Genomic DNA, 25,307 nt, shown 5'->3' with positions numbered 1-25,307 from the left:
GCTTCGGTTGAGAATAGCACAAGGAGAAGCAGGGGAAATGGTAGGATCAGGGAACGACACCTCACCCAATGTCAACATTGACAGACATTAAGTTTTCTTTACAATAACATCAAATGAGGTGCTGACTTTGGAAACAAGCTGACGTTGGTCACAGGCTTGAATCATAAGGGTGTAGAAGCAATGAAGAAGTATCCAAAATTTCCCTGAATTTTCAGAAAGTAATTTGTACTGTAAGATCTATTGAAACTACATGGAAAGCACAGATATCAGCAGTTTCTAACATGACTCCTGGGCTTTCAAAAGCTCCTAATTGGCATTTGTAAAGGGTTCTATTAGCTTGAAAATATATGAGCATATTGGTTTGACTACTACTGCTTTAATAAAGACTGTAATTTTTACTTAAACCATGCAATTATATGGTAAAAATATTAGGCTTTCCTTTCAACATTCTATTTATTTTCAGTGTCAAGAAACAGAAACCCATTCAATCTAAGCTAAAGTAAAAGTGCAATTTATTGTAAATATAATTATCCCAAGCAAACCCAAGGAGAAAGGATACACAGCCAGACCTTATGAAGGTGGTGAACCTGACTAGCTCTGAAGACCTCACAGCAGAAATGTGTGGCCTTCTCTAGTTTCTTGTCATTACCATCATCCAGACACCAAGTTACTTATCCATTTTTCTCAGTGCAAATTTTTGGACACAGAGAGAAAAAACCTAGTTGGTTCTCTCTGAGTAAAGTATGTTTATTCTGGTACAATCAGATGAAGCCAAAGGTGGTGAGACCAGCTGAGCAAACATGGCTGCTTATGTCCATGCCTTAGGTATGGCCTGTGGGAGGAAGCAGATTCTCCTAGAAGGATATATGGGCAAGGATGCAATGACTGACAACTGTATTTTAATGTGGTTTACAAAATAGCAATTGACACCGAACTGTATGAGAAAATGGGACAGTAAGGAAACCTATGGGTGGATTCGGGTAACACAAAATGACCGGGCTCACTTTTTCGTGGGTGTGTGCTGTCACTATCGTTGTCTAGCATAACATCGTCTAAGATGAAAGCCAATCTTTTCAAATTATTCTTCCCTAAATACAGACATTCATGGGTCTTTCCGTGTTTATTACATTACTAAAGAACTTTATAGTTGGTCTAATATGCTCTATTGCTCTTCCATAGTTTTGCCTTCAGAATCTGTAAAAGGAAGAGGATAAAAGGTATAACTATTTAAAAATCTATTAATAACCTATATTTGTATTAGCTTTTGTTGCTCTCCTCTTTCTTCTGTTCCCTGGATTCCTGTATTCCATCTGATTCAATTGAGGGAGCATGTGTGTGTGTGTGAGAGGGATTCTATCTATGAGGGACATTGAACCACGAGACCATTGCTAGGTATTTTTATACAGCAAAACTAAATTCTGGCCTCCCTCCTCACCTTAATCTATTTCTATGTGCAGTGTCCCTTGGCTCCTTTGCTTTCCATTCTCGATTTTGTTTGCAGCTATGTTGTCAGTTCCATTTATTCTCTTGGCCCTGCTTCTCATCTATGCACCAATTCCAATTCCCTGTGGTGAGCCCCACTTCAAAGCCCATCATACTGTACATTTTCAGAATGGAAGGTACAATTGATTCGTTCATTTTGTTGGACATTTAAATAAAAGTGTGGAGGCGTGGGTGAATATCCTGACTGGTCAACCACAAAGAAGTCTGCATCAGCCTTGTTTTCATACAATACCGTGACAACTAGGTTATAGACTTTGAAAATCTGGACTCACAGATCTATCTGTGTCCATTTCCTTACATATTCATTCTAAGGGAATGATTCAGTTGTCATTGACACAGCCCTGGTTATAAATGTAGGAAGGTAGGTTCCAGAAGCATCAGTGAGCAAAGTTGAGGACCTGGGGATGTGGGATGGGGAAAGGGTTTGAAAAGAACTGTATCTGGGGGAAATTTGATCTCTTCTACCCAGTTCTACTTATAGAATAACAAACAGACTAGTTAATGTTTTGTTTCCCACCTACCATTTATGGGTGCTTGACTGTATGGGTTTTCAGAGATGGTTAGAGGAGTCACATCTGAAAAACCCACCATAGTAAATAGAGAATGAAAAGAACAGAGATTTTAGTATCTAAAACACATTGATTTTTGCAGATCTTCTCATTTTCTCCTATGTTGTTTCTTCCATTCCAAGTTTCTCTGAAAGCCTTGCTCTTTAGGAGCTGCCAGATGCCAGATCACTTTCATATGGCATCTCAAGAGCTGGACTATGTTCTTCTGACTGCAACGTTATTGTCTAAGACTGGACAACGTGAATCATGACCATTAGCACAACAGAGATTGTTTCTTACTCGACTGACCTACTGTCTGGCATAACTAGATCTTTTTCCTCATCTTGGATTAGATCAGAATGCATTCTACCTTTGTATTCTGAAACCAAAATTTAATAAAACATATTGGCTGTAGACTATAACAACCTCTGAAATGTTCTAGGTCAGTGTTTTTCCATCTTTGTTGACCAGGACTTACAGTTAAAAATGTATTTTACATTATAGTCCAGTACGTGCACTTGTGTGCATATAATAAAACAAAAAAGTTACAGGAAGCAGTACTTACCCCTTTCTAATCTTTACCACTCATCTTTGTTTTTCTATTCTATTCAAGTGCACTGGGAAGAAAATTCTGGTCTTCTCACTGTTCTTTTCTTATCAATTTTATTCCAGTTCAGGGAAAAAATGCCAGTGGTTATACTGATTTTGTCACCCACAAAATTTTTTGACAACTCACCGAACTCACACTGGAAAGCTCTATCGAGTGATATTTGATTCTTGATGCTCATTCAACAGCTAGCCCCGAAACAACCTGAGATCAACCCCATTTTCTTTGTTATCACCACTAACATTCTTCAGTTTACGTAAGATTATGATTTAGTAGAGGGTCTAAGAATCTACCATTAAGACATTTTTTTAGTTTGTTTATTTTTTGAGAGAGAGAGAGAGAGAGCAAGCGCAGGGGAGGGGCAGCAAGAGAAGGAGAGAAAGAATCCCAAGAAGGCTCCTCACTGCCAGTGCAGACCCCAATTCAGGGCTCAAACTCATGAACTTGAGATCATGACCCAAGCTGAAATCAAGAGTTGGATGCTTGGTTAACTGACTGAACCCCCCAGGTGCCCCCTAAGAATCTACCATTTTAATTAACCACTTAGATTGTTCTGATGTCAAAACTCAGGAGTAGATCCTCTACAATTTGGCTTTTCTCCATCTGTTCTGGAAAGCTGCCAGTCACCTTCATCATGACAGGTCTTCCAGTTTTTCTCATTTCCCTCACAAGGGCCTTGGAGCCCTCACTCCTTTCCTGAGTACTGCTTAGCACCAGCAGGCTCATTGTAACAATAGTGCTGACACTCTGATCCCTGCAGATACTGTCTCCCTGGGCCTCTTAAAGTACCTATTCTGTCTGGGACTGAGCTCAGCACAATCCTGCAGACATTGACTTGGGCTGCGTGATCATCCTCTAGGGGCCGATGATAAAGCCACATTAGTTCTCTAAGCCTGACCCACCCATTCCGTGATTTGTCTGGCCATCCACCGGCTGTTTTGCTGAGCTCTCAGCCAACCATTCAGCCAAACTGGAGATGTCCTCCATCCACCGTTTCCAGTTCCATTCATCCTCTTGGGACCCTCTGCTCTAGCCCAGCTACTCTATTTAATGTCTTCTGAATACAGTTCCACACTGCCTCAGGTTCACACTTCTGGTCATGCCTTGGTCACCTGACATGTCTCCTTGGCTCATGTGTCTCCTTCTGGTGGTGCACCTCCCACAGCCTCTTCTACTCTTCCTCTTAGCATGCTTTTCACTACATGACGTGAGTAATTCCTACTCATCCTTCTAGACTCCACTCCCATTTTGTTTCTTCTTGAAAGCCTTTGCTAACACTCCTGTCTATGTCAGGAGACCCCCAATGTGGTTCCATTATGCCTGGGCCTCTCTCTGCATACCACTGCCTTCTCAGTTGGGTAGTTTTTTTTTTTTAATTTTTAAAAAATTTTTATTTATTTTTGAGAGAGAGAGAGCGAGCAGGGGAGGGGCAGAGAGAGAGGGAGACACAGAATCCCAAGCAGGCTCCAGGCTCTGAGCTGTCAGCACAGAGCCCGACGTGGGGCTCGAACTCACGAGCTATATGGATCATGACCTGAGCAGAAGGTGGACGCTTAACCAACTGAGCCACCCAGGTGCCCCTCAATTGGGTAGTTTTAAGTCAGCTTTGCTGTTTCCCACGCTAGATGGTGAGCACTTTGAGAGCAAGAACAACATTTGATTTATGTTCATGTCTCTAGAACCTAGCATTTCTTTCTTTCTTTTTTTTATTATGCTAAAAACATGTAACGTGAAATCTACCTTTTTAACATGTTTTTCAGTGTACACGAGCATATCAACCAGGTACACATTGTTGTACAATAATCTCTAGAATATTTTCATCATGTGTGACAGAACTAGCACAGTTTCTAACTAAATATATGACCATTTGGTTATTTTTAGCTACTGTAAGTCCCAACTAAATTTGAAGATATGACTAAACTTCCTCCATATATTACAAGGACCTCCTTGTTTCCTTGTGAGTTTCCAGATTAGTTATTATGTACTCTCTTTACTTTTGACCTGTCTTGCTTTGCTTTATTGAGCTTTTTAATTCATTGTGCATCTTTGCATTTACTTTTTAATATTCTTATGGCTCCTTTCCCAAGACGTGTTTGTGTGGCCATAACTCTGTTATTGTGTCCCCCAGTGTCTCTCACAGTGGCCAGCATACAGAAGGTGCTCAATGAATTGCTGGTAATTTCCTTCACAGGTTTTAGTAGATTTTAAATATGATCTGATTTTTGAATATAGGATAAGGGTGATGAAAGGCTTACCTCCCCTTCATGGTTAATTGATGATCATATTCCTTTCTTCAAAATTTAGTGTTAAACCTTGGATAAAAAGGACATTTTTTTTTTCAATTGATATACCTACCATCTGAGACTTTGATTTTCCTGGTTGGTGTATGTGGTTGGTAAGGTGGTCTTTTCATCTCTTTCGTCTAAGTCAGTTTCTAAAAGTCAAGAAATTATGTATTAAATTAATGGAAAAGAATAAACAAACCTCATACACGAATCATCTCATTGATATGTTAATAAGCAGAGATCTTCAAACAGCAAAATTCTGATTATTTTTAATGCTCTGATCTTGGAATCTCTGGAACAGTGTTTTGGTCAAGGTCACCTTTAGGTGACAGAGTCAAGATCAATCAAATATATATATATATATATATATATATATATATATATATATACACACACACACATATATGTACACATATATATATGTATACACACACACATATATGCTTTGACCTTTGTTAATGAAAATAGCATAAAATCAGGTTGTTCTTTTTTCATAAAACCCTCTATAATGCAAGTATTATGGAAAATTTAGGACTAACTACCAGTCAAAGGAGTCAAATTTAGAATGATTGCTTTATACCCCATTCTCAGAAAAGGAATTTGTAGCTCTACCCTGCAAAAGCAGGAAACCTCACAGAGGGCCTCAAAAATCTGGGAATAAAAGAGTTCCAGTGAAAATCGACTGCTCTTTGGACTTCTGAGTCCATACCCTTGGATTCCATGCTGTCTTTGGGCTTCATTGACTTTGGCCCATTCCTGGTGACTTGACTACCAGGCAGAACCAGGTCTGAATTCCCAAAACCCACCTTTCTGCCCAGAATCTCTTTTCCTTGAGGTCTAGTCTCTCTGCCCTTCCCCTATGGCAATGCTTTGACCTCACTAAAACTTCTCTAGTCTGGACCAAGGAAGTCCTCTGTCCACTGCCCAGTTCTTTTTACCAGTTAATTCATTCTAAGAGGCAGATTGGGTGAAATCTGTGCCACACTGATTGTTAAATATTTTCAATATTTAGAGATTAAAGAAAGATGATAACATTTCCTTGTCAGTTTAGGACTCGAGAAACTGCCCATGAGAAAAATAAGCTTACTAAAAAAAAATTTTTTTTAAGTGATCTAAAAGTGAATGGGATGTTGTGGGTTGGATTGTGTTCCCAAAAAGACATGCTGAAGTCCCAATCTCTGATACTTGTGAATGTGACCTTATTTGGAAATAAGGTTTAGCAGATCTAATCAAGTTCACAGGGGGTCATACTGGATTGCAATGACTGGTGTCCATTTGAGAAGAAACACAGACACACGCACAGAGAAGACTGACATGTGAAGACAGAGCCAGAGTGATGTGGCTATAGCCCAGACCGCCAAACACTGCCACCAGGAGCTCGAAGAGGCAGGAAAGGGTGCTTTCCTAGAGCCTTCAAAGGGGCCATGACCCTGTCAACACTTTGCTGTAGGTCTTCTAGTCTCATTTATTCACTAAGGAGTAAGTTTCCCTTGTATAAGCCCCCCAGTTTGTGGTAATTTGTTATGGCAGCCCTGGGAAATGAATACTTATGATATATGCATTTATAAGGTCATAGTGCTTTTTTTTTTAAGCTTTTTAAAAATGTTTATTTTTGAGAGAGAGCCTGAGTGGAGGCAGGGAAGAGAGAGAGGGAGACAGAGAATCTGAAGCAGGCTCTGCGCTGTCAGCGCAAAGTCCCAATGTGGGGCTCAAACCCATGAACTGTGAGATCATGACCTGAGCTGATGTCAGATGCTCAACCAACTGAGCCACCCAGGTGCCCCAAGGTCATAGTGTTTTTAAGAGGTAATTTCTTTAGCATTCTTATGAGATATTTTATTTCAAAGGACACACTGAACTTGGTAGTTTATTTTGTCAATAATTTCATTTAAATGTGATAAAATGTAGATTATAGTTACCAATCTCAAATAGTGATTCAGTTTCAACAAATATTTTATTTTTTTCATGGATGATTATAGTGATCTTATTTTTTTTTTAATTTAAATTTTAGTTAGTTAACATACAGTGCAATATTGGTTTCAGAAGTAGAATTCAGTGATTCACCACTTACATACAACACCCAGTGCTCATCACAAGTGCCCTTCTTAATACTCATCGCCCATCTAGCCCGTGTCCCACCCACCTCCCTCCATCAACCCATAGTTTGTTGTCTGTCATTAAGAGTGTCTTGTGGAGCACCTGGGTGGCTCAGTCAGTTGAGCATCTGACTCTTGGTTTTGGCTCAGGTCATGATCTCATGGTTCGTGGCTTCAAGACCCATGTCAGGCTCTGTGCTGACAGCGAGAAACCTGCCTGGGATTCTTTCTCTTTCTCTCTCTAAGCCCCTCCCCTGCTCGCATGTGCATGCTCTCTCTCTCTTAAGTAAATACACTTAAAATAAACAAAAAGATTCTCTGTGGTTTCTCTCTCTTCTCTTTTCTTTTTTCCCCCATCTTCCCATATGTTCATCTGTTTTGTTTCTTAAATTCCACATGAGTGAAATCATGTGGTATTTGTATTTCTCTGGTTGATTTGTTTAGCATAATACATTCTAGCTCCATCCACATCATTGCAAATGGTAAGATTCTATTCTTTTTGATGGCTGAGTAATATTTCATTTCTACAACTATTTTAGTAGTCTTTTAATAACAGCTCAATAAAATGTCACATCTAAAAGATTACCTGACTCATAGGGCTGGAAGCTGATCAAATCTCCAAGTGCAACAAGTTTCTCCTGTTGAAAAATTTTATAATCAGAGAAGTAAATGACCACAATTGCTAACTTAATCATTCTTCAATAGAAAAGCACTTTGAATCTTGATTTTTAGGTAACCAACAAACATTTAAAAAAAAATTTTTTTTAACGTTTATTTTTGAGACAGAGAGAGACACAGCATGAACAGGGGAGGGTCAGAAAGAGAGGGAGACACAGAATCTGAAACAGGCTCCAGGCCCTAAGCTGTCAGCACAGAGCCCGACGCGGGGCTTGAACTCACGGACCGCGAGATCAGGACCTGAGCCGAAGTCGGATGCTTAACCGACTGAGCCACCCAGGCGTCCCGGTAACCAACAAATACTTTTAACATGCCAGAAATCATATAACCTAATGAGTAGTGTTCTTCTGTTGATTTCTTCAAACTCTTATCGCCTTCTTATTGTTTTTAGGGATAAGATGCACAGAAGATCAGCATTTGCCTTGGCCCAGAGAAAATCAGTTTATAGTCAGTATCAGTCAGCGCTCCTGTATTTATTTGGACATTACCTGAGTTAGATCACTTGTCATTCTGGTCATCATTTGATTACTGATTTCAATATCTTTGAGATCCGTAAGAACCACCCAAGTTCCATTCTCAAATTTTACAGGCATAGAAAAGACGATCCCTTCAGGAATACCAAACTGGCCTGCAGTGAGCAAACACAAAGCAAAGCAAAACAAAGTGCTCAGAACAATAAACCCTTCACATTAAGCACCGTAGACAAGGACAGAAATCGTATATGGTTTTTAATGATAATGGCGGAACTATATTTCTGGCAATTCCTCTCCTGGGAAGATTGAAACATTTACTCCAGAAGTATTGCCTGAGCACCTCTCCAAGTTCTGACAACTCTCTCCTCTGTGTTTCTCTCCGAAAGAAGAACTACTGTTCCTCTTGTTGTGCCTTCTGTTGCCTCTGGCTTGGTTCAAACCCCCTGCCTCTGCTTCGGGGGCCAATGCAGTCTTTCTCCTCCATTTTTTCTGGATTCCTTTTGTCTGCTCCTTGTGGCCTTTCCTTGACACCTCAGTAGCCCAAGACTCCAAGGCATCTGTCCACCTGGCCTTGCTCTGCTAGCCTGAATGTGGCTGGTCCGTAGCTCTGGTGTGAGGGCCAGGGTTGGGGGGGGGGGGGGGGGATGGATGGGAAAGTGGATGACTTCTCCACCGTTCCCAGGGCTCACTTTGGATGTGTTCCAAATAAAAAGATCAACAATACTTACCACTAACTGAACAACATACAGATAAAACTTCCCCCTTTTTTTGTGAGTCAATCAAATGAGAAAGTTATTCTTGCCATCTGGTCATCAAAAATGTTGTCAGTAGAACAAAAATGGGAGGATAGTCAAGAAACTGGGATCTAAAAGGCCTTTCCTTAGAGAGCATCCCAGGTTCTCTGTTCAGTCTCTTTTTTATCTGTAAAAAGCCAGCCTTACAGGTGGACAACATATGAGAGTTTACCTATATATTTCAGGGAGATAATGATTATGTGCTCCTCACCTCCAATATTGATCCCATTGCTTACTGGTGAATTCCTACATAGCTTAATCAAACTGTTTACAAATAAAGACAAGGTTTTAAATGCCTGTTACACTAAAAAGGTCACATGCTGGGGGCACCTGGGTGGCTCAGTTGGGCATCAGACTTCGGCTCAGATCATGATCTCGTGGTTTGTGAGTTTGAGCCCCACATCGGGCTCTGCGCTGACGGCTCAGAGCCTTGGAGCCTGCTTAGGATTCTGTGTCTCCCCCTCTCTCTGCCCCTCCCATGCTCATGCTCTGTCTCTCTCTGTGTCTCAAAAATAAACATTGAAAAAAAAAAAGAACTATAAAAAAAAAAAAAGGTCACATGCTGATTTGAATTCACCTCATTCAGTAAAAGGGTGCTTCTCACCTTAACTGCAACCGAAACAAGATCCACTGAGTGTCTAACCGTGAAGCAGCAAGGAGACCCAGCCACAGCCCTGCCCTCAGGGTATATGCCCCCTAATGGTGGGGACGTATGTAATCAACCATGCCACCAGTGAGGGCAGGCTGGAATATGCTGTCTGACAGAGGAACAACATGCTATGTGTGTACAGAAGACAGACAGATTGATTCTGACTTGGGGGGCTTGGGGGGATTACCTTGAGCTGCACTATAGCCACTGGAATAACAGGGAAGATGGTGGTTCCTGATAACATAAGGAATAGAAGAGGTAGATCACATGGGAGAGGAAGACAGTTCAGTTTGGTGTAGTTTGGTTTGAAGCGACATCTAGGTGGCAATGTTTTCATAGGCTGCAGCTCAGCAGAGAGTGAAGCCTGAAGCTTTAGGCGTGAATGAGTTTGCACAGGGAGAAAATAAAACACAAAGGAAAGAGGTGCTTTCGATAGAAGAACCCACAGAACACAGAACACCAGCTGTTCGCTCTTTCTACTTTGCAAAAATGGTAGCAGTCCTCTGAAATGGTTTTTAGCAGATGAAAGCAGTGAGGCTGTAAAAATGCATGTCTGGTATTTGTGGCTGGAGAGCAGGCTTTCCACATTTCCACTGGCACCTGAGATCTGTGTCCTGCTGTGCTCTCTGGATCCTGCCCCTGTGCCTTTGCTCCTGTGGCATCTGCAAGATGTTCTTCCCACACTTGTCTGCCACAGCAACACTACTCAAGCTTGAAGGCTTCCTGGAGTGTCACCTCCTTATTGAAGTCTGTCCTGATTCTTCCTGCCATCTGCCTAAAATCAACCTTTCTTTCCCTTCCTCAGCGGGGATGCAGTGAGAAAAACTTAATGGAATGGTTTAGTTGCTGTTAGCTGGCTCTTCTTACTCTGTTCGAGATCTCCTGAAGGCAGAGGTCAGGTCTGATCCCTGTGTGCTCCCTGTGCATTCGCACAAACACTCCTGGATCTCTGAATGGATAACTGAATGAATGCATGGTGAATAAATGGCAATAGAACTCTGGACGTCTGGACAGTTTATAGATCATGTCAGGCAGGAGGTGGGGAAACGGAAGTAGGAGCACAGAGCATACCTGGAAGTTTGAAAATAATACAAGGTTTAAAAACAAAACAAAACAGATTTACCTTCACTTAGTACTCCTAAAGATACGATCTCCCCAGGAGGTGAGCCCTGGTACCAGTATTTCAACGTAGTGGCTATACTGTGTGCAGCTAAGATGCTTCCAAATTGTTTTCCTGTCTCAGTCAGCTTTTTGAGAGTTGCCACAAACTGTCCGTTTACCCACTCCCTATAAGGAGACAAAGAAACAATTTTACAATGGAGGGAGGAATGCAAGTGAAAAAGAATGTTCCTTGGGTCAAGGATCTAAGTATTCAAGCTTCTTCAATCTCATAAAAAATCAGTGGAAAAGTAACGAACCGTAGCAGAAAGGAATCCCAAAGCGTCAAATGAAAAACATGATAACAAATATGAAATACACAAACATGGTCAAAGGCTGCAAGAACGATTACTTCCATTACAAAGAATTTCTTCTATATGTAGATGTTATCTTTGGAACCAGTGGTCTCTTTCATCCTAAATAAAATGATATCATAAGACTTTGAGCTATTCACATTGAGACCGGGGAAATAACTAAGTCGTTAGAATCTGTAACGTTTCAATTCAGGGAGTAGTTCAGCTAGACTAGAACAAAGCCTTGAATGGCTGTCCCCGCTAAGCCAGCTGGAGATAGCTCCATGAGACACTGCTCCTACCCAGAGGAAGCATGCTGCAGGAGAGTGGGCTCAGGGCACATAATTTCTGGGCACGGGTGAAGTGCCTCTGATCTGAGGAAGGGGCAATGGGAAGGAAATGCTGCAACTGGAAAAGGGCTGCAAAGCTTAGAAAAAAAACACTTCAGAGTCACTCCTCCTCCTCTCCCCTTCCCCACCCCATCGTATTGGGGGTGCTGACTGGGGCAGGCTTGGGTCTAAGTGCTTTGCCTGTGCTGATCCCTTTCATCTTCCCAACAGCCCTAAAGGCTCTTATTATGTGACCATTTCCACTTTGTAGACGAAAAGACTGAGGCCTAGAGTGGTTAAGGAACTTCTCTGAAGTCACACAGCTAATAGGTGGCTGCTTGAGAATTCCAATCCAAGTGGCTTGGTTCTTGAGACCATGCTCTTCACCACTTCTGGGTTCTGCCTCTCCTGGGACAGAGCACCCAGCACGGGCCTGGGCCCGCTCACCACCTTAATTCCTTATTCTTGAAAATGTTCCCACCGATTTCAATTTGATACATGTCTCTGTCTCTGTGTTAAATGAAGACTCACTTTCTGTATGCTTGCTTTAGAGACAAATTTAAAGGAGTATGTGGGCTACTTGAAGGATAGTCTAACACAAAAATTCATAATTGCAAAATCAGATAAGTTGGGCATGGGGATTGACTGATTGATATTCTGTGGAATTTTCTATGTTTCTTCAATAGAGCACATAAACAAAGGTGGGTGTGAATAATGTCAAGTTATTTTTGTACAATGATTTCTAAGATGATTTAAAGGATTATAACAACGATTATACATTTACCCAACACTGTTAGTATACTTGACTTAAAAATATACCATACCTATCAAAAATCAAGCTCAAAACAGGACGTGAATAGTTAGGAGGTCCCCAAATAGCACTCTCATATCTGTAAACTCTGGCTTTTCTCAGATCAATGTAGTTATTTCCACTAATATTGCCCCAAACTATCACATTTTTGATGCCTGTGAAGAAAAAAAAAATGTTTAACATAATAATGAGCATTAATATAAAAAAGTTGCCTGCAGTCTATTTTTTGACTGTGCGTTTGTCTTAGGATTGATCGATCTTTTTGCTGGAAGATGAGCTTAGTTTATGGTCCCCCAAAATGTGAAAATGGCGTGGATAAGTTCCTTAATCATCGGGGTTTGGCAATGCCTAATCGTGCTCTGTGTAGGGCACGGGCATATCATTGAATTCAAGAAATACTGAAATGCTCCCTCAAAGAACTACTGCTGAAAATCGTACCACCGGTGTGATCCTTTTACCACTCTGCTTGCCATTAAGAGAACTTTTTCTCTGCTTTGGTTCTGACAGAATCCTTGATTCTACACTGGAATAGACATTTTGGCAAATCACTTAGCCCCTGAGTTGGTTTCCTTTCCAGCAGAATGAGGGTGTTATAATCGGAGGACCCCAGGAACGTCCTAATCAACAAATAATTGAATTGGCTTCTATGTGTGAGGTGCTTTTAGGTGGTACATTTGGAAGAAAACAAGTGAGCCCAAATCCTTGCAACATTCTGGGGGTGGAGGGGAGCGGGTGACAAAACTACTATACAAAGTGATGTGTACTATGAAGGAAAATAAGAGGATAGGGGTCAGAGATAAAGAGTGATTACGATTTAATATGATTCTAAAACTGGGGATCTTTTAAGGATATTGTATCCAAAGTGAAAAATAAGTAATTTGATTGGTTGATTGATTCACTTATTTATCTGCTTAAAGACTTCATTCTAAGTTCACACTACTTCCTATTGTGGAAATTACATTATTTACTGTTCTGCACGAGGGAAGATTGCCGTTTGGTTTCATGTAACAGAATATCCTTGTGACTTGGCTTAACTAGAAGGAATTCGCTTTCTTCTACAATAACAGGCTGAGGTAGGCAGTGACACGGGGGTTTGCTCCGCGGCTCAGAAGATGCTACTCTCTTGGCCTGCCCCACGTGGTCCTAAAACAGCTGCATCAGCTCCAAGTATCACACCCTCACACAGTTGTGTGCAAAGGCGGGCAGTAGGAAGAAGAATCCTGCTTATCAGATTTAAGGCTCTTCATAGCTCTGTTAGAGAAAATCATAGTGGACATCTGCTGTTTTTTCTCCTAACATTTCTTCCTAATGTTTTTCTTTAACAGCATCCTGGTTTTCCTATAAATAACTACCCTTTCTCAATTTCAGTCCATATGGTTTGGGTGGGGCTGTCCTCACCCCTCAGGTCTATCAATAGGCACGAGACCCAGATTCCAGATTTCTGGCCACAACAATTGTTTTGGAGATGGGCAAATGGTCCAAGCCTGGCCAATGAGATATTATCCTGCTACTTATGCACACTTGAGAAAGCAAACCCTCTTTATACTGGGGTGGCTAAGCTATGAATGTATGAGTCTGGAGACACCCGTGGCCGCTTTGCCACTTTTTACAAAGAGCCTGCCTGAGAATCAAACCAACGCTGAGGAAAGCAGGGCTGAGGGATAGGTCAAGAGAGAGAACCAGCTAGATCTGACATGACCATTTAAGCCCCAGCATCCATCTTTGCCTGAAAAAAAAAAAAAACCCACAAAAAATGATCTGACTTCAGTTGCTTTGAGTGGACTTTCTATCACCTGCAACAGAAAGAGTTCCAACTAAGCCAATGCACATGGTCTGAGAAACAGGGTTATGTGTGAACTGAACTCAAGGGATATCCTGAAAAGGTCTGCTACCCCCTTGGCATCTGGAATCTTCCCCCAAATGATTCTCCTTGATGGTTTTCAGATTTCAGGTCCCTCTGCTTCAATGTCTTTGTTGGTGCTGAGTTTCTTGTTGCTACTCCGCTGACAATTCCAATCGACTGCCGTCCCTCTCATGTCTCTCTTTCCTTTACCCAATAGCTGAAATTTGTCAAATATAATAAACATTTTTAAATACAGCACCCCGCTTTTAAATACACCAATCCGGGGCACCTAGGTGGCTCAGTCAGTTAAGCGGCTGACTTCAGCTCAGGTCATGATCTCATAGTTTGTGAGTTTGAGACCCGCGTCGGGCTCTGTGCTGACAGCTCGGATTGGATTCTGTCTCCCTCTCTCTCTGCCCCTCCCCCCACTCGCGCTCTGTCTCTCTCTGCCTTCAAAAATGAATAAATGTTAAAAAAAAATAAAAAAAATACACCAATCCATTTTCTGAACTGGTCTCATCCTTGCAGGATTCTGATGCCTGCCATTCCAAAGACCAACAGAATCACAAACAGCTCAGATATAATCCCGTGGATAAGTGAAATACCCTCGCAAATGTCTACCACATGCTGGCCACTCTTCCAAGCACTTCGGAAACATTATTTTTTGAATCCTCACATCAGTTCCAGGAGGTAAGTGCTGTTAACATCCTCATGTTACAGATGAGGAAACTGAGGCAAGGTTAAGTGATTGCCCAAGGTCACAGAGGTGGGAAGTGAGGTAGAGCCACTTAAATACACCCCTGATTATTTTTTTAAAAAAACACTGATTACCTTAGTTGACTATTATAATGGAAAATTGGAACATTAGGTTTCAAATTATAGCTTGAAAAATATGTCTTATACGAAACGTTTGTTTACTAATTTTTATTTTAAAAAACTTAGTCTTTATTTATTTTTGAGAGATAAAGAGACAGAGCATGAGCAGGTGAGCAGGGGAGGGTAAGAGAGAGAACGAGACACAGAATCCGAAGCAGGCTCCAGGCTCCGAGCTGTCAGCACAGAGCCAGACGTGGGGCTCGAACTCACGAACTGTGAGATCATGACCTGAGCCTAAGTTGGACGCTTAACCGACTGAGCCACCCGAGTGCCCCTGTTTACTAATTTTTACAATGATGGACAAAGTCAGCCAGTCGTTAAAAACAGTAAAAAACCAAAAACCAAAAACCAAAAACCAGTTTGCACAATAGTCAGATCACACAATAAGTTTACCCAGAAAAATCCTAACGGGTATGGTGTTCTTCCTAGCTGCTTTGAGATCACCCTGTTTAAAACCAGAAACAGAAACGGAAGCTCACTCACTGGAGGGGGCTGTTTTCAGTTTTCTGGCCAGCATGGCTTTGGCTTGGCCTTCCACCCCCAGCGCCACAGCGATGATATTATGTGCCACGTTTGGGGCGTATCTCATAAGCAAAACTGTTTTCAGATTCACGAAGGTTTTTCCTCCCACAATAACTCTGACGGAATCGTGAGCATTTTTCTCAATCAGCTGTCCAAACAGCCTACACAGAGGAAGCCTGCTTCGGATGCAGCCTTCTAGAGTGTACACCTCCCGGTCGGCGCTGTCGTCCAGGATGATGATCACGTGGGCCTGGCGGAAGGCCTCCTCCACTCTGGTACAGACGGAGACGCTCCGGAGCAAGGGTGCCACCAGGTTCCGAGTCTCAGTCATGAGAAGGTGGAGGTCTTCTTCCGCCTGCTCCTTGTCAAATAGATTTATGCTCATCTCCGTATGCATTCCGAACACCTCGCCACTTACCAAAATGGGAATTAGGCTGTAGCAGGCAGGGACAGATGCACTAATAAAAATGCAAAGCCAGATTATGAATAGTTAAATCTTTTGCCCCTGTTAAGCCTTTATTCTTAATAGATATTTCAGCATGTGCAGTAATCAGGTGATCTAATAGCTTAAATCAGCGTCCACAGCTGCATAGACTTTTTAAGACTAGAAACCAAAAGTTGAACAAAAAAATGCTCACTACTAATCCCTTACTCTGGCCCTCTGAAAACAATCCCCAAATAAGAAATTTACCTGTTTCAAAAGTTTCAAATACAATAGATTATGCAGAAAGCAGAATTTAAAAGAATGGTGTCATATCACTCTGATTACATGTTTACATTTTGTCTTAAAAAGGTAAAGAAATAACAAGTTTTATTTAACCATAGCTCTTTTCTACTTTATATTCTTTTCTACAAAGTAACGACATTTTGGAGGAAAGGGCTATCTTTTCTAAATCCTTGCAAAGAAGGCTAGGATCAGCATAGGCTAGGCATCATGGGTTGGTGTCCACAATTCAGCAAGTATCTGGGTAGCTGACCATCTGGGCCACTAGTTTTTTCTCTTTCCAAGCTTTAAATTTCCACTCTTAGGTTTTAAATTTGGCAATCCAGAGTGAGTCCACAAAACCCCAGGCCCCCCACTCTCAGCCTCAAGAAAAGCAGAGCCCCAGGCCCACGCATGCTTACATGTTCTCTCTCTCTCTTTCTGTAACAGTGACATCACCGTGTGGCTCAAGGTGTGCCATGTAAGTTCCAGGAGGTATAAGCAACAAACCCCTTTGTCCAAAGTTTCCTGACGGTTATTGCTAAGGGTGCCTTGCAGTCACGGTAAGAACCACGGGCTGGTCCAGCCACAACACTGGTTAGTGAGGCAGGCACACAACGGGAGGTGACAGAGGAAGAGCCAAGGAAGAGTCAATGTCAGCTCTAGCAAGTGGGGAAGAGGGGAAGGCAGCGGGCAATGAGATGGGAGTGGGGGAGGAGACAGAAAGTGAGGGAAAGGGCAGGAAGGACAGCAAGGCAAAGAGCAAGAATGAGAGCAGCAGAGGGCCTGAGAGACACAGACTGAGGGGACAAGAGCTGGAGATGGGGTTATCAAAGTACTTATCTTTGCTATACCCTTGCTCTTCGATTGCATGTGTGTGTGTGCATACACACACCTATATTGTAAAGCTTAAATATGGAGGCACGTGGGTGGCTCCGTTGGTTGAGCATCCAACTCTTGATCTCAACTCAGGTCACAATCTTGCTGTTGGTGGGATCGAGCCCCATATCAGGCTCCACACTGTCAGTGCAGAGCCTCCTTGGGATTCTCTCTCTCCCTCTCTCTGCCCGCCCCCCCGGCCCATGCACATGTACCCTCTCTCCCTCTCAAAATAAATAAATCAAAAATCTTAAAAAATAAAACAAATATGAAGCTATATTGAGGGATATATATGCATATATCTATCTATCTATCTATCTATCTATCTATCTATCTATCTATCCATACAAATCTCAAATTTGACATTCAGATGTTCTTCCATCATGGACTTAATCCCACACTATTGTCCTTTCTAAATATAAACACCCAATCTCACGAATCCTGGAGTTTGACTGTGCTACCTGGTGATCCAGACCTGCAAGGGATTGACAAGATCTTTCCTGACTTCTTCCTGCAGTTCTTTTTCTATATGTGCTTCCAGGTTCTCTTGAGCAATTATCTTCATCAGCTCAGGAGTCATGCTAGAGGTGACACCGTAGTAAAGCTAAATATTAGGAAAGAAAAAGTCAACACCGAGAATACATAATTAGCTGACAGTAATTATAATGGGAAGTTCTTATTTAAAGCCAGAAGAGCGTAAAAAGAGAGCCGAGGGAATACTTTGGAAAGCAAGACATTTGAAGAACAGCGTGAGAGAAGGATAATGTTTTGAGCAAATAAACCAACTTAATTCGCATACCTGGGCGTACTCCAGGAACTCGTTATAGCCTCCTAAAAGCAACCCCTCTCCTCCACGATCCAACAGCTCTCTCCAGATGATGGGGGAGTTTCTGTGACTCCACTTATTCTTTTCACACAAATCTTCTAGCCACTCCTATTGAATGATATTCCAAGACACGTCATCCATTGAATCGGTGTCAGAATTTAGTTCAATACTTCAGAATTCAAACACAAACTAGCTTGTTTTTTTACTACCACTGAGTATACATAATAAAATTTAGACATCTTTACACTGTAAAAGATGTATGCAGAAAATAGTAGTGAGTTAAGTAACAAATTGATCAAATCAGAAAGATGATTCTTCAAATTTGCTGACCTAATGAGAGTTGCTCTCTTTGCTGAGGAGACCGTGAATGAAAGTGGAGAGCTTAAAAGAAAAGCCAAGTGTCCCAACTCCTCTGATATCCAAAAAATTCAACTGGTTCTTCCCTTGCTTTTCTCTATGAGATATTTTCAGTCTTAGGGCCACGTAAACTTGACCCTGATTTCCAAATATGTGGGTATAGTTTATGTCATTCAGACTGCATTAATGAGCTAAAAATCATCTATGGATGTTAATAATATTCATTAGGAAAAGTCTAAATCGTAATTATCTGGTTTGTGTAGACCAGGCTTTCCAATGACAAGAGCTGAGTAGAGCTAGAGAGCAATTTTCTTGTGAGTAAAGTACATGATAGCATTCTTGCCATTGGAGGCATGTGTAATGAGACTACCTTACACATGAAATCTTAGAAACTAATTTATCTTGATTATGCTGAAGATCTCTGTGCCTTTATCACCCCTTAAAGCAAATAATGCTGCTGTGAGGATTCTACCATGGTTCCCCTAGTCATTATAAAGCCTGACCAGTGAATGTATAGGTCTGGACCCTGAGGGTGCAGAATCAAGAATGGAACATACAGTCGGATAGGGGAGAATTTATCAATATGAATCACTCTTCTACAACTCAATGCTATATATCCTGGCAAGAACCTCAGAAGACAGTGGTAACACGTTTCTAGAATGGCTCTCTGAAGCTTGGAGAAAGTGATGGTTCACAAGAAATGAAATGGAAATGCCAGAACGTCCATGGAAGACAATAGCAGAAGGAATCAAAAAGCTCAGAAAAGTGGGCATGCTGGTATGGATATGCTACTATGGAAGCATGGAATCTACTAGTCAGTTACGTTCTCCGGAAGGGCCTGGGGGACACTACTTTCATCAAAATGATAAGAACTGTGCTGGTGATATGTTTTCAGCATCACTGAGAAGCCTGGTATGGATGTCCATTACTGGCCAGGGCTATTAAAGGACATGCTGTTCTAGAGCTGGACTCCCTGGGGATTGGGATGATAGAATCCTGAAATAAAAGAGGCTGGGGACAGTGCCCACCAGAGAACATCTATATTGTGATAAAAGCATGAGACAACCAGCAGATAAGGTGACTTAGCTGAAGGCACAGTGGGCTCACAAAAGAGACAGAGGTTATGCTACGGCCCTAGAGAATGAGCCACCACTCACTAAAGCTGATCTAGCCATTGTTGCTGCTGAATGTCCACTGTGATGGTAATACAGACCAACACTGACCCAGTGATAATGACACTATCCCTCAAAGACATTAGCCAGCTTCTTGGTGGCAAGGTGATTACATTTCACCCCTTTCAGCCTAGAAAGGGCAGTGATTCATCCTGACTGGAATCAACAATCTGGTTTGTGTAGACCAGGCTTTGCAATGACAATCACAATCAATATTCTGGGTAAAGAACTGCGTTTCCTGCTTGTGGGGCTTTGGCCAGCACCCTGCCCACGAGCTTACAAAGTATTCAACCTAGCAACATGGGATCCTGTGTAACGTCACTCTGAACCAATTTGGATTAAAGCATGTGTAGAACTGGGCATGTAACCATGGGATGCACTGGCCCTATCATAAATCACATCACATGGCAGCCTGATAGAGGGATAGAACAGCCCACTGGAGGTGCTTAGAGGTTGCCACCTTGTAGGGATAAAGCACTGTCTTTCAGGATGCAATATATACCATGAACCAATATAGTGCTTTTTCCCTAATAGGTGACATATATGGATCCAGGAACCAAGAGATGGAATTAAGAGTGATCCTGCTTACCATCACTCCCAGTGACCCACCTGGAGAATTTGTGCTTCCCCTAACCTACTTACTCTAGATTCTATGGGTCTGGAGGTTCTAAGTTCCAGAGGTGCAAGGGTGGTTCTATCAGGAAGAGTTCCATTAAACTTTAAGTTATGGCTTCTGGTTGGTCACTTGGAGCTCCTGTGCCAAGGGACAACAGTCAAGGGAGGGAGTTACCATCCTGGAAGGAGTAAATGCCACTGCTGATCTGGGGCATGTGGGCAGAAAAGAATATTTGGCATCTAGGTGATCCATTGGGGAATCCTTGGTACTGCTTTGCTCAGTTTTGACAGCAAATGTGCATGTGCTAGAAACTAGGACTCAGACCCCTAAGGATAAAGGTCTAGTTCATTATGCCTCATAAGTCACCTAGACCAGTAGAGCAGGAGGGGGATCGATATTGGGCTGTAGACAGAAAGGTGACGAGCGTCAGTTACAGCCCTAAAATGATATGCAGTGGAGACTATGGTTCTTTTGACTAACCATCTTCTTGTAAAGTTTCCTCAGGGAAAGACGCCAACCAGAACCTCAGAAAAGCTGTTCCCAGACGGTATGAAATTATTATTTGGAGAATGTGGATCCACAAGGCACAGCTGGTGAACTGTAGCAGATCCTGTCATATGTCTTTCAGCTTTCCTCTTCATGACCAAGACACGCACTGCCTGGGCCACCAGGTGCACTGGCTGCTGATGGCTCAGTGCTGAGTCTCTCTACAGGAACCGACCTCAGAGAGGTTCCCTTGCTTAGAGTTAAGTCCCTTCCCCAAGGGCAGCCTGCATCCAAGGACTGTTAGTTGTGCCAGTACAAAAGCCCAGCCCCCTCGCCTGTATTTAGAGTATCTCTGAAGGGCCACTCAGCTTCAGAGTTCAGGGCTGGCTGAGCCCTCTGACGCAGCAGTATGGTAGTGTCTCGTGTCATTAGAAATCAGATGAAGAACAATGAAAAGTTAAAAAGGATAATATAAGTTACCTGGATTCTAGGAGAAAAAATAGCGAAATTTATTCTACTGATTGGTTAGGGCCTCATTTGTTCTACTAGCTACTGGGGAAAAAAATACATAATGTTTTGAGACTGGTAAGTAGAAATTTATTTTATTAGTGTTAAAATAGCAGTAGTACATGAACGTTTATTATTGGAAGCCTATCTGATACACTGGCTAATATTTCATTTAAATTAGAACACATTTTGTGAGTGTGTGAGTTTAACACACTAGAAAGGCTTCTTACCTCCCAAACATGAGGATGTTGTGTAATTTTATGTATCCGAAAATTAGGAAGATTCTTTTGTAAATAATCTGCCAGAAGTTCTGCTTTAGCATAATATGGGCAATCTGCTCTACCTAAAAGAGTTCAAAATAGCAACATTTTCTTACATCACACAGAAATTATCATGTAGTTATAAGTATTTGCCATATAATTACAGAAATAATGATATAGTTATGATATATTCTATTACACAGAATTATTGTATAACTGCCACCATGTAAACTTTTGATTTTTATAACAGCAGTAAACATAAAATTATTTCATAGAAGGTCAGGATCTTAAGTAATAAAATGTGGAAAGAAAATAAAGACTGTTGGATATTTACTCTCTTCCAGCATTAGCTAGATCTCACTCTCTCTAAAGGGCTGCTGTGCTACTAACTAAGCATGAATTACTAGTAATGAACTACTCATTAGTATCCACTAAAAGGCCAAGTATGAAGTGAGGAGTGGTGGTGAAATCACATGGTGCTGAAGGGAGGAGAAGCCGAAGGGAGAGAGACGAGTCTGGGATAACTTCTATTTTCTGGCCTGGGCAGATGATCCTGCACTTACTAGAGAGAAACCACAGGTAAGAAGTTTAATTATAGACAAGTGCATTGGAGGTATGTGCAGTATATCTAATTGAATATGACCAGCAGGTAGCTGCACATGTTAAGTCTCAAGTACAGGACCCATGTGAGGGATTAAGATACAGATTTTGTAGCCATCAACACACAGGAAGTTAAAGCCACCAGAGTAGATGGGATTAGGTGTCTGAGGGAGTAGGAGGAGAGGGGCAGGAGCCAAGGGCAGAACCCCCTCTGCAACAATCTTCCCCAGTTACTCCCAATCATGAGTTCTTCAACTTCAGGGTGACTTCTCAATCATCAAACTTCCCACCCACTCGTTTTCTGTTAGCCTCCCTGTTTAGTTCAAATCCATGGTTCATGAATTCAACCACTCTCTGGCTCATGTTGTAAATTATCTTGCCCTACTATGCTTCTGGCAAATCAGCCCGGTAAAAGCGTACCTGCCTTTCCTGTTTCTGGGTTCCATTTGCTAGGCACCCCTGGAGAAACATGGTAGAACCAAACAGAGAGGCGCCATTATAAATTCATGGTCACTAGCCTCAACTGGCCTTCAACTCTGCCTGGAACTCCTTCTGTTTTCTTTATCATCACTTTTTTCTGTTCTTCACAATTACCCTTCTAAACTTGGCCCACTTCTTGCAAACCTCTTGTCTCCATTTTCCCACTACTATTGGAAGGTGACAGAAAACCTTGACTTTCTACTTTACAAAAACAAACCCAAATCATACAAAAAGGCATCAGCTGGTAAGTCCTCCAACCTCCTACCATCATTCCTATAAGCCTGTCTGCATTTGGACTCATCCTTTCCTTCTTCCTCCTATTCAGTGGAAGGTGGCTCCTACCTCCTTTCCAGGTCTAATCTCACCACTTATGCTCTGAATACCACCCTCTTCTGCTTTCAGAATTGCCTCTCTTTCGGCATTTTATCTCTGTTCTTAATGTTCCTTTTCCATCGTATTTAAATATAGTACGGTTATATTTAAGTTTTTCCTGTCCTAAAAAAACCAAAAAGCCTATGTCCCTCTTGAGCTAACGCATCCTACCTGCCCTTTTCTATGCAAATTTCTTGAAAGAGTCCTCTACATTTGCCATCTCCAGTTTTTCACTTCCATTTATTTCTTACCCCATTTCAATCTGGCTTTAACCATGACTCTCTGGAGGGACATCAGGGAACCTCCATGTCATTACATCCAATGGATACTTTTTGATCCTTCTCTCACTGACATTTTCTTGTTGGCATTTGCCCTCTTCTATCCTTCTGAAACACCCACTACGGTCAGGTCACTCTTCGGGTTTTCATCCTACTTCTCTGGCCATTCTCTCCATACTTTGTAGGTTCTTATTCCTTTATCAATCCCCTAAAAGGAGCATTCTTCACTGCCTCTTATCTTCATACTCTATGCATTCTTTCTGGCTAATCTTCTCCACTCTCTTGGTTTCAGGTAGAAATCTGTACATCCAGTTCAGAACTATCCAAGATGTTTATACCTTCCTGTAGTTTTCCATCTCCCTCTGAATGTCTCATAGGCACTCAGCATGTCTAGGGCAGATTTTTCCCAAACTCCCCCACTGAATCTGCTCCTTCTCTTATGTTCTTTATGTTGACTACATAGTTATTTAAGAGAATTAAGAGTATCCAGGGTATTAAGCCTACTTTTCCAATTTTTGTTTTCAGCGACTCCTTATCTACCCATTTTTCCAAACCATTGGTTGGAAATAATTTTAACTATTTCTTCTCCCTTACTTCTCTTCCTCGACCTAATTAGACATCTAGTGCTGTGAATTATGTCTCTGTAATATCCCTCCAGTCCATTCACTTCCTTCCATTTCCATTGCCCACCATCCCAGACCAGGCCGGCCACTATCTCCTTCTTGGACTATTGCACCTAACTGGGGTCTTGGCATCTAATCTTTCTCTTCCAATGGAGAATAACATTCAGGTAAAATGAAAACTTGATTATGTTCTCTCCTTCCAAAGTCTTCCATGTACTTTGGATAATGTTTAAAATACTAAACATGGCTCACAAGAATCTATATTAACTAATTCTGGCCTCAGCCTACGATACTCTCTCCTTTGTACCCTTTACTCCAATCCTACTAAATCTATTTCCATCTTCTGCTTATTGTACACTCTCAATCATCACCAAACTAGCTTTCCTCATTCCAACCCCACTCCTATGCTTAATCCCTCTCTTCTTCCCTACCTCCTTTCTGCTAGGTAACTGCCCATCTTTCAGATCTCTGCTTAAAAAACCACTTCCTCTGGGAGGTCTTTGACTCCACTAAATGAGGTCTCCTGCCACACTGCTCCTACAGAACCTGCTCCGTCACTGACACACAAGCACCGTTCTCTGTAAGTTTCTGTATCACTGCCTTCTCAGCAAATAGTCAGTCAGTGATCAAAAATGTTCTTCTGAATGAATAAAGAAGCAAGCAAAATCGGTTTCCAGGCAGATGGGAGATGCCAATTGTGTTAATGCATCAGAAACTTCAAATAAGGACTGGACAGCTTCTGTAAAAGTCATTGGTGACTTTGGTGAGGGCCATATCTGAAAGGAGGTAGAAGCAGAAGCCAGATTGAATGGAAGGACCTGAAGACAAGAAAGCAGTCTGCTCTTTCAAGAAACTTGCCGAGAAAAGGGAAGGAGGCAGGTACAATAGCCTGCTGCTTTTCCTGAGACCCTTTAGTGGTTTTTCTGGACGCCAGTGGACGTTTTCAATCCTCCCCCTCCATCGCTACACAGCAATGGGCTTCCTAAAATGCAAACACATACTCTCCTGCTTAAAAAAAAAAAAATTAAGACTCCTCATTGCTTTCAAGATACAGTTCAAACACCTTTGTTTGGTGTACTTTATGTGCAAGGATCTGACTGCTGCTCCCATTCTAGCCCCAGGTCCAGACTGTTCCTCCATTAGGCCATGAGACTTCTAGCCTCTTCTAGCTTTTATCTGGAATGGCCTCCCTATCGCAAATATTCACAAATCAGCTCCTGGAACGCCTCCCAGAGTCCTGTGCACATCTCCCTTATTTCATTAATTCCAGTGGATCTAAATTTCTTGTTTACATGCTACTGTACTCCGTGAGACCGAAAGCTCTTGGAAGGCCCGGGTGTTATGTTTTCCCCCACTGTATCTCCAGTGGGCGGGAGTGCTTTGCACAGGGCGCTGCCCAATAAACATCTTTGAATGAATGCATAAGAAGCTCGAGGTGGTCCATATAGATGCTGGAGTCGCTAGAACAAAAGTTAAGAATATCACTGCTAATTGACCAAAGGAGGTGAGAGTTTGGGTGTTTTGAGAGACCTACAGGGGGCACTTGGGGATCACTCACCCGCAAGCACGAATTTGGCCATGTTAAAGCCGCGACCTAGGACCAGGAACTGCGGGTCAGCGGTTCCCTAGCAACCACGGCGTGGCGCAGGCGCACTTTGAGGCTGAGGCCCTGTCGCAGACGTG

At 42.0% G+C, this 25,307-nt stretch overlaps 1 protein-coding gene across 2 annotated transcripts; it reads right to left on the bottom strand.

Annotated features, from left to right (window-relative positions):
- Positions 1-490: 490 nt before the first annotated feature.
- MDH1B (malate dehydrogenase 1B) lies at positions 491-25,294 on the bottom strand. 2 transcript variants are annotated; one of them, XR_009255915.1, is made up of 12 exons: positions 25,183-25,294; positions 21,242-21,354; positions 17,847-17,981; positions 17,509-17,651; positions 15,427-15,923; positions 12,238-12,379; positions 10,757-10,920; positions 8,206-8,345; positions 7,626-7,677; positions 5,014-5,092; positions 1,005-1,194; positions 491-832 (listed from the first exon to the last, which is right to left on the bottom strand). XR_009255915.1 is itself a non-coding variant. In XM_058707522.1 (11 exons), coding segments are annotated over exons 1-11 (1,488 nt in total). In that variant the 5' UTR covers positions 25,205-25,294; the 3' UTR covers positions 491-1,193. The 2 variants fall into 2 exon arrangements, 1 of the variants encoding a protein (XP_058563505.1); XM_058707522.1 differs by having other exon boundaries at positions 491-1,194.
- Positions 25,295-25,307: the final 13 nt, after the last annotated feature.

Source organism: Neofelis nebulosa, chromosome 2 (genome assembly GCF_028018385.1).
Source record: "Neofelis nebulosa isolate mNeoNeb1 chromosome 2, mNeoNeb1.pri, whole genome shotgun sequence".
Lineage (NCBI taxonomy): Eukaryota > Metazoa > Chordata > Mammalia > Carnivora > Felidae > Neofelis > Neofelis nebulosa.
This window is presented reverse-complemented; position numbering and strand designations above follow the sequence as displayed.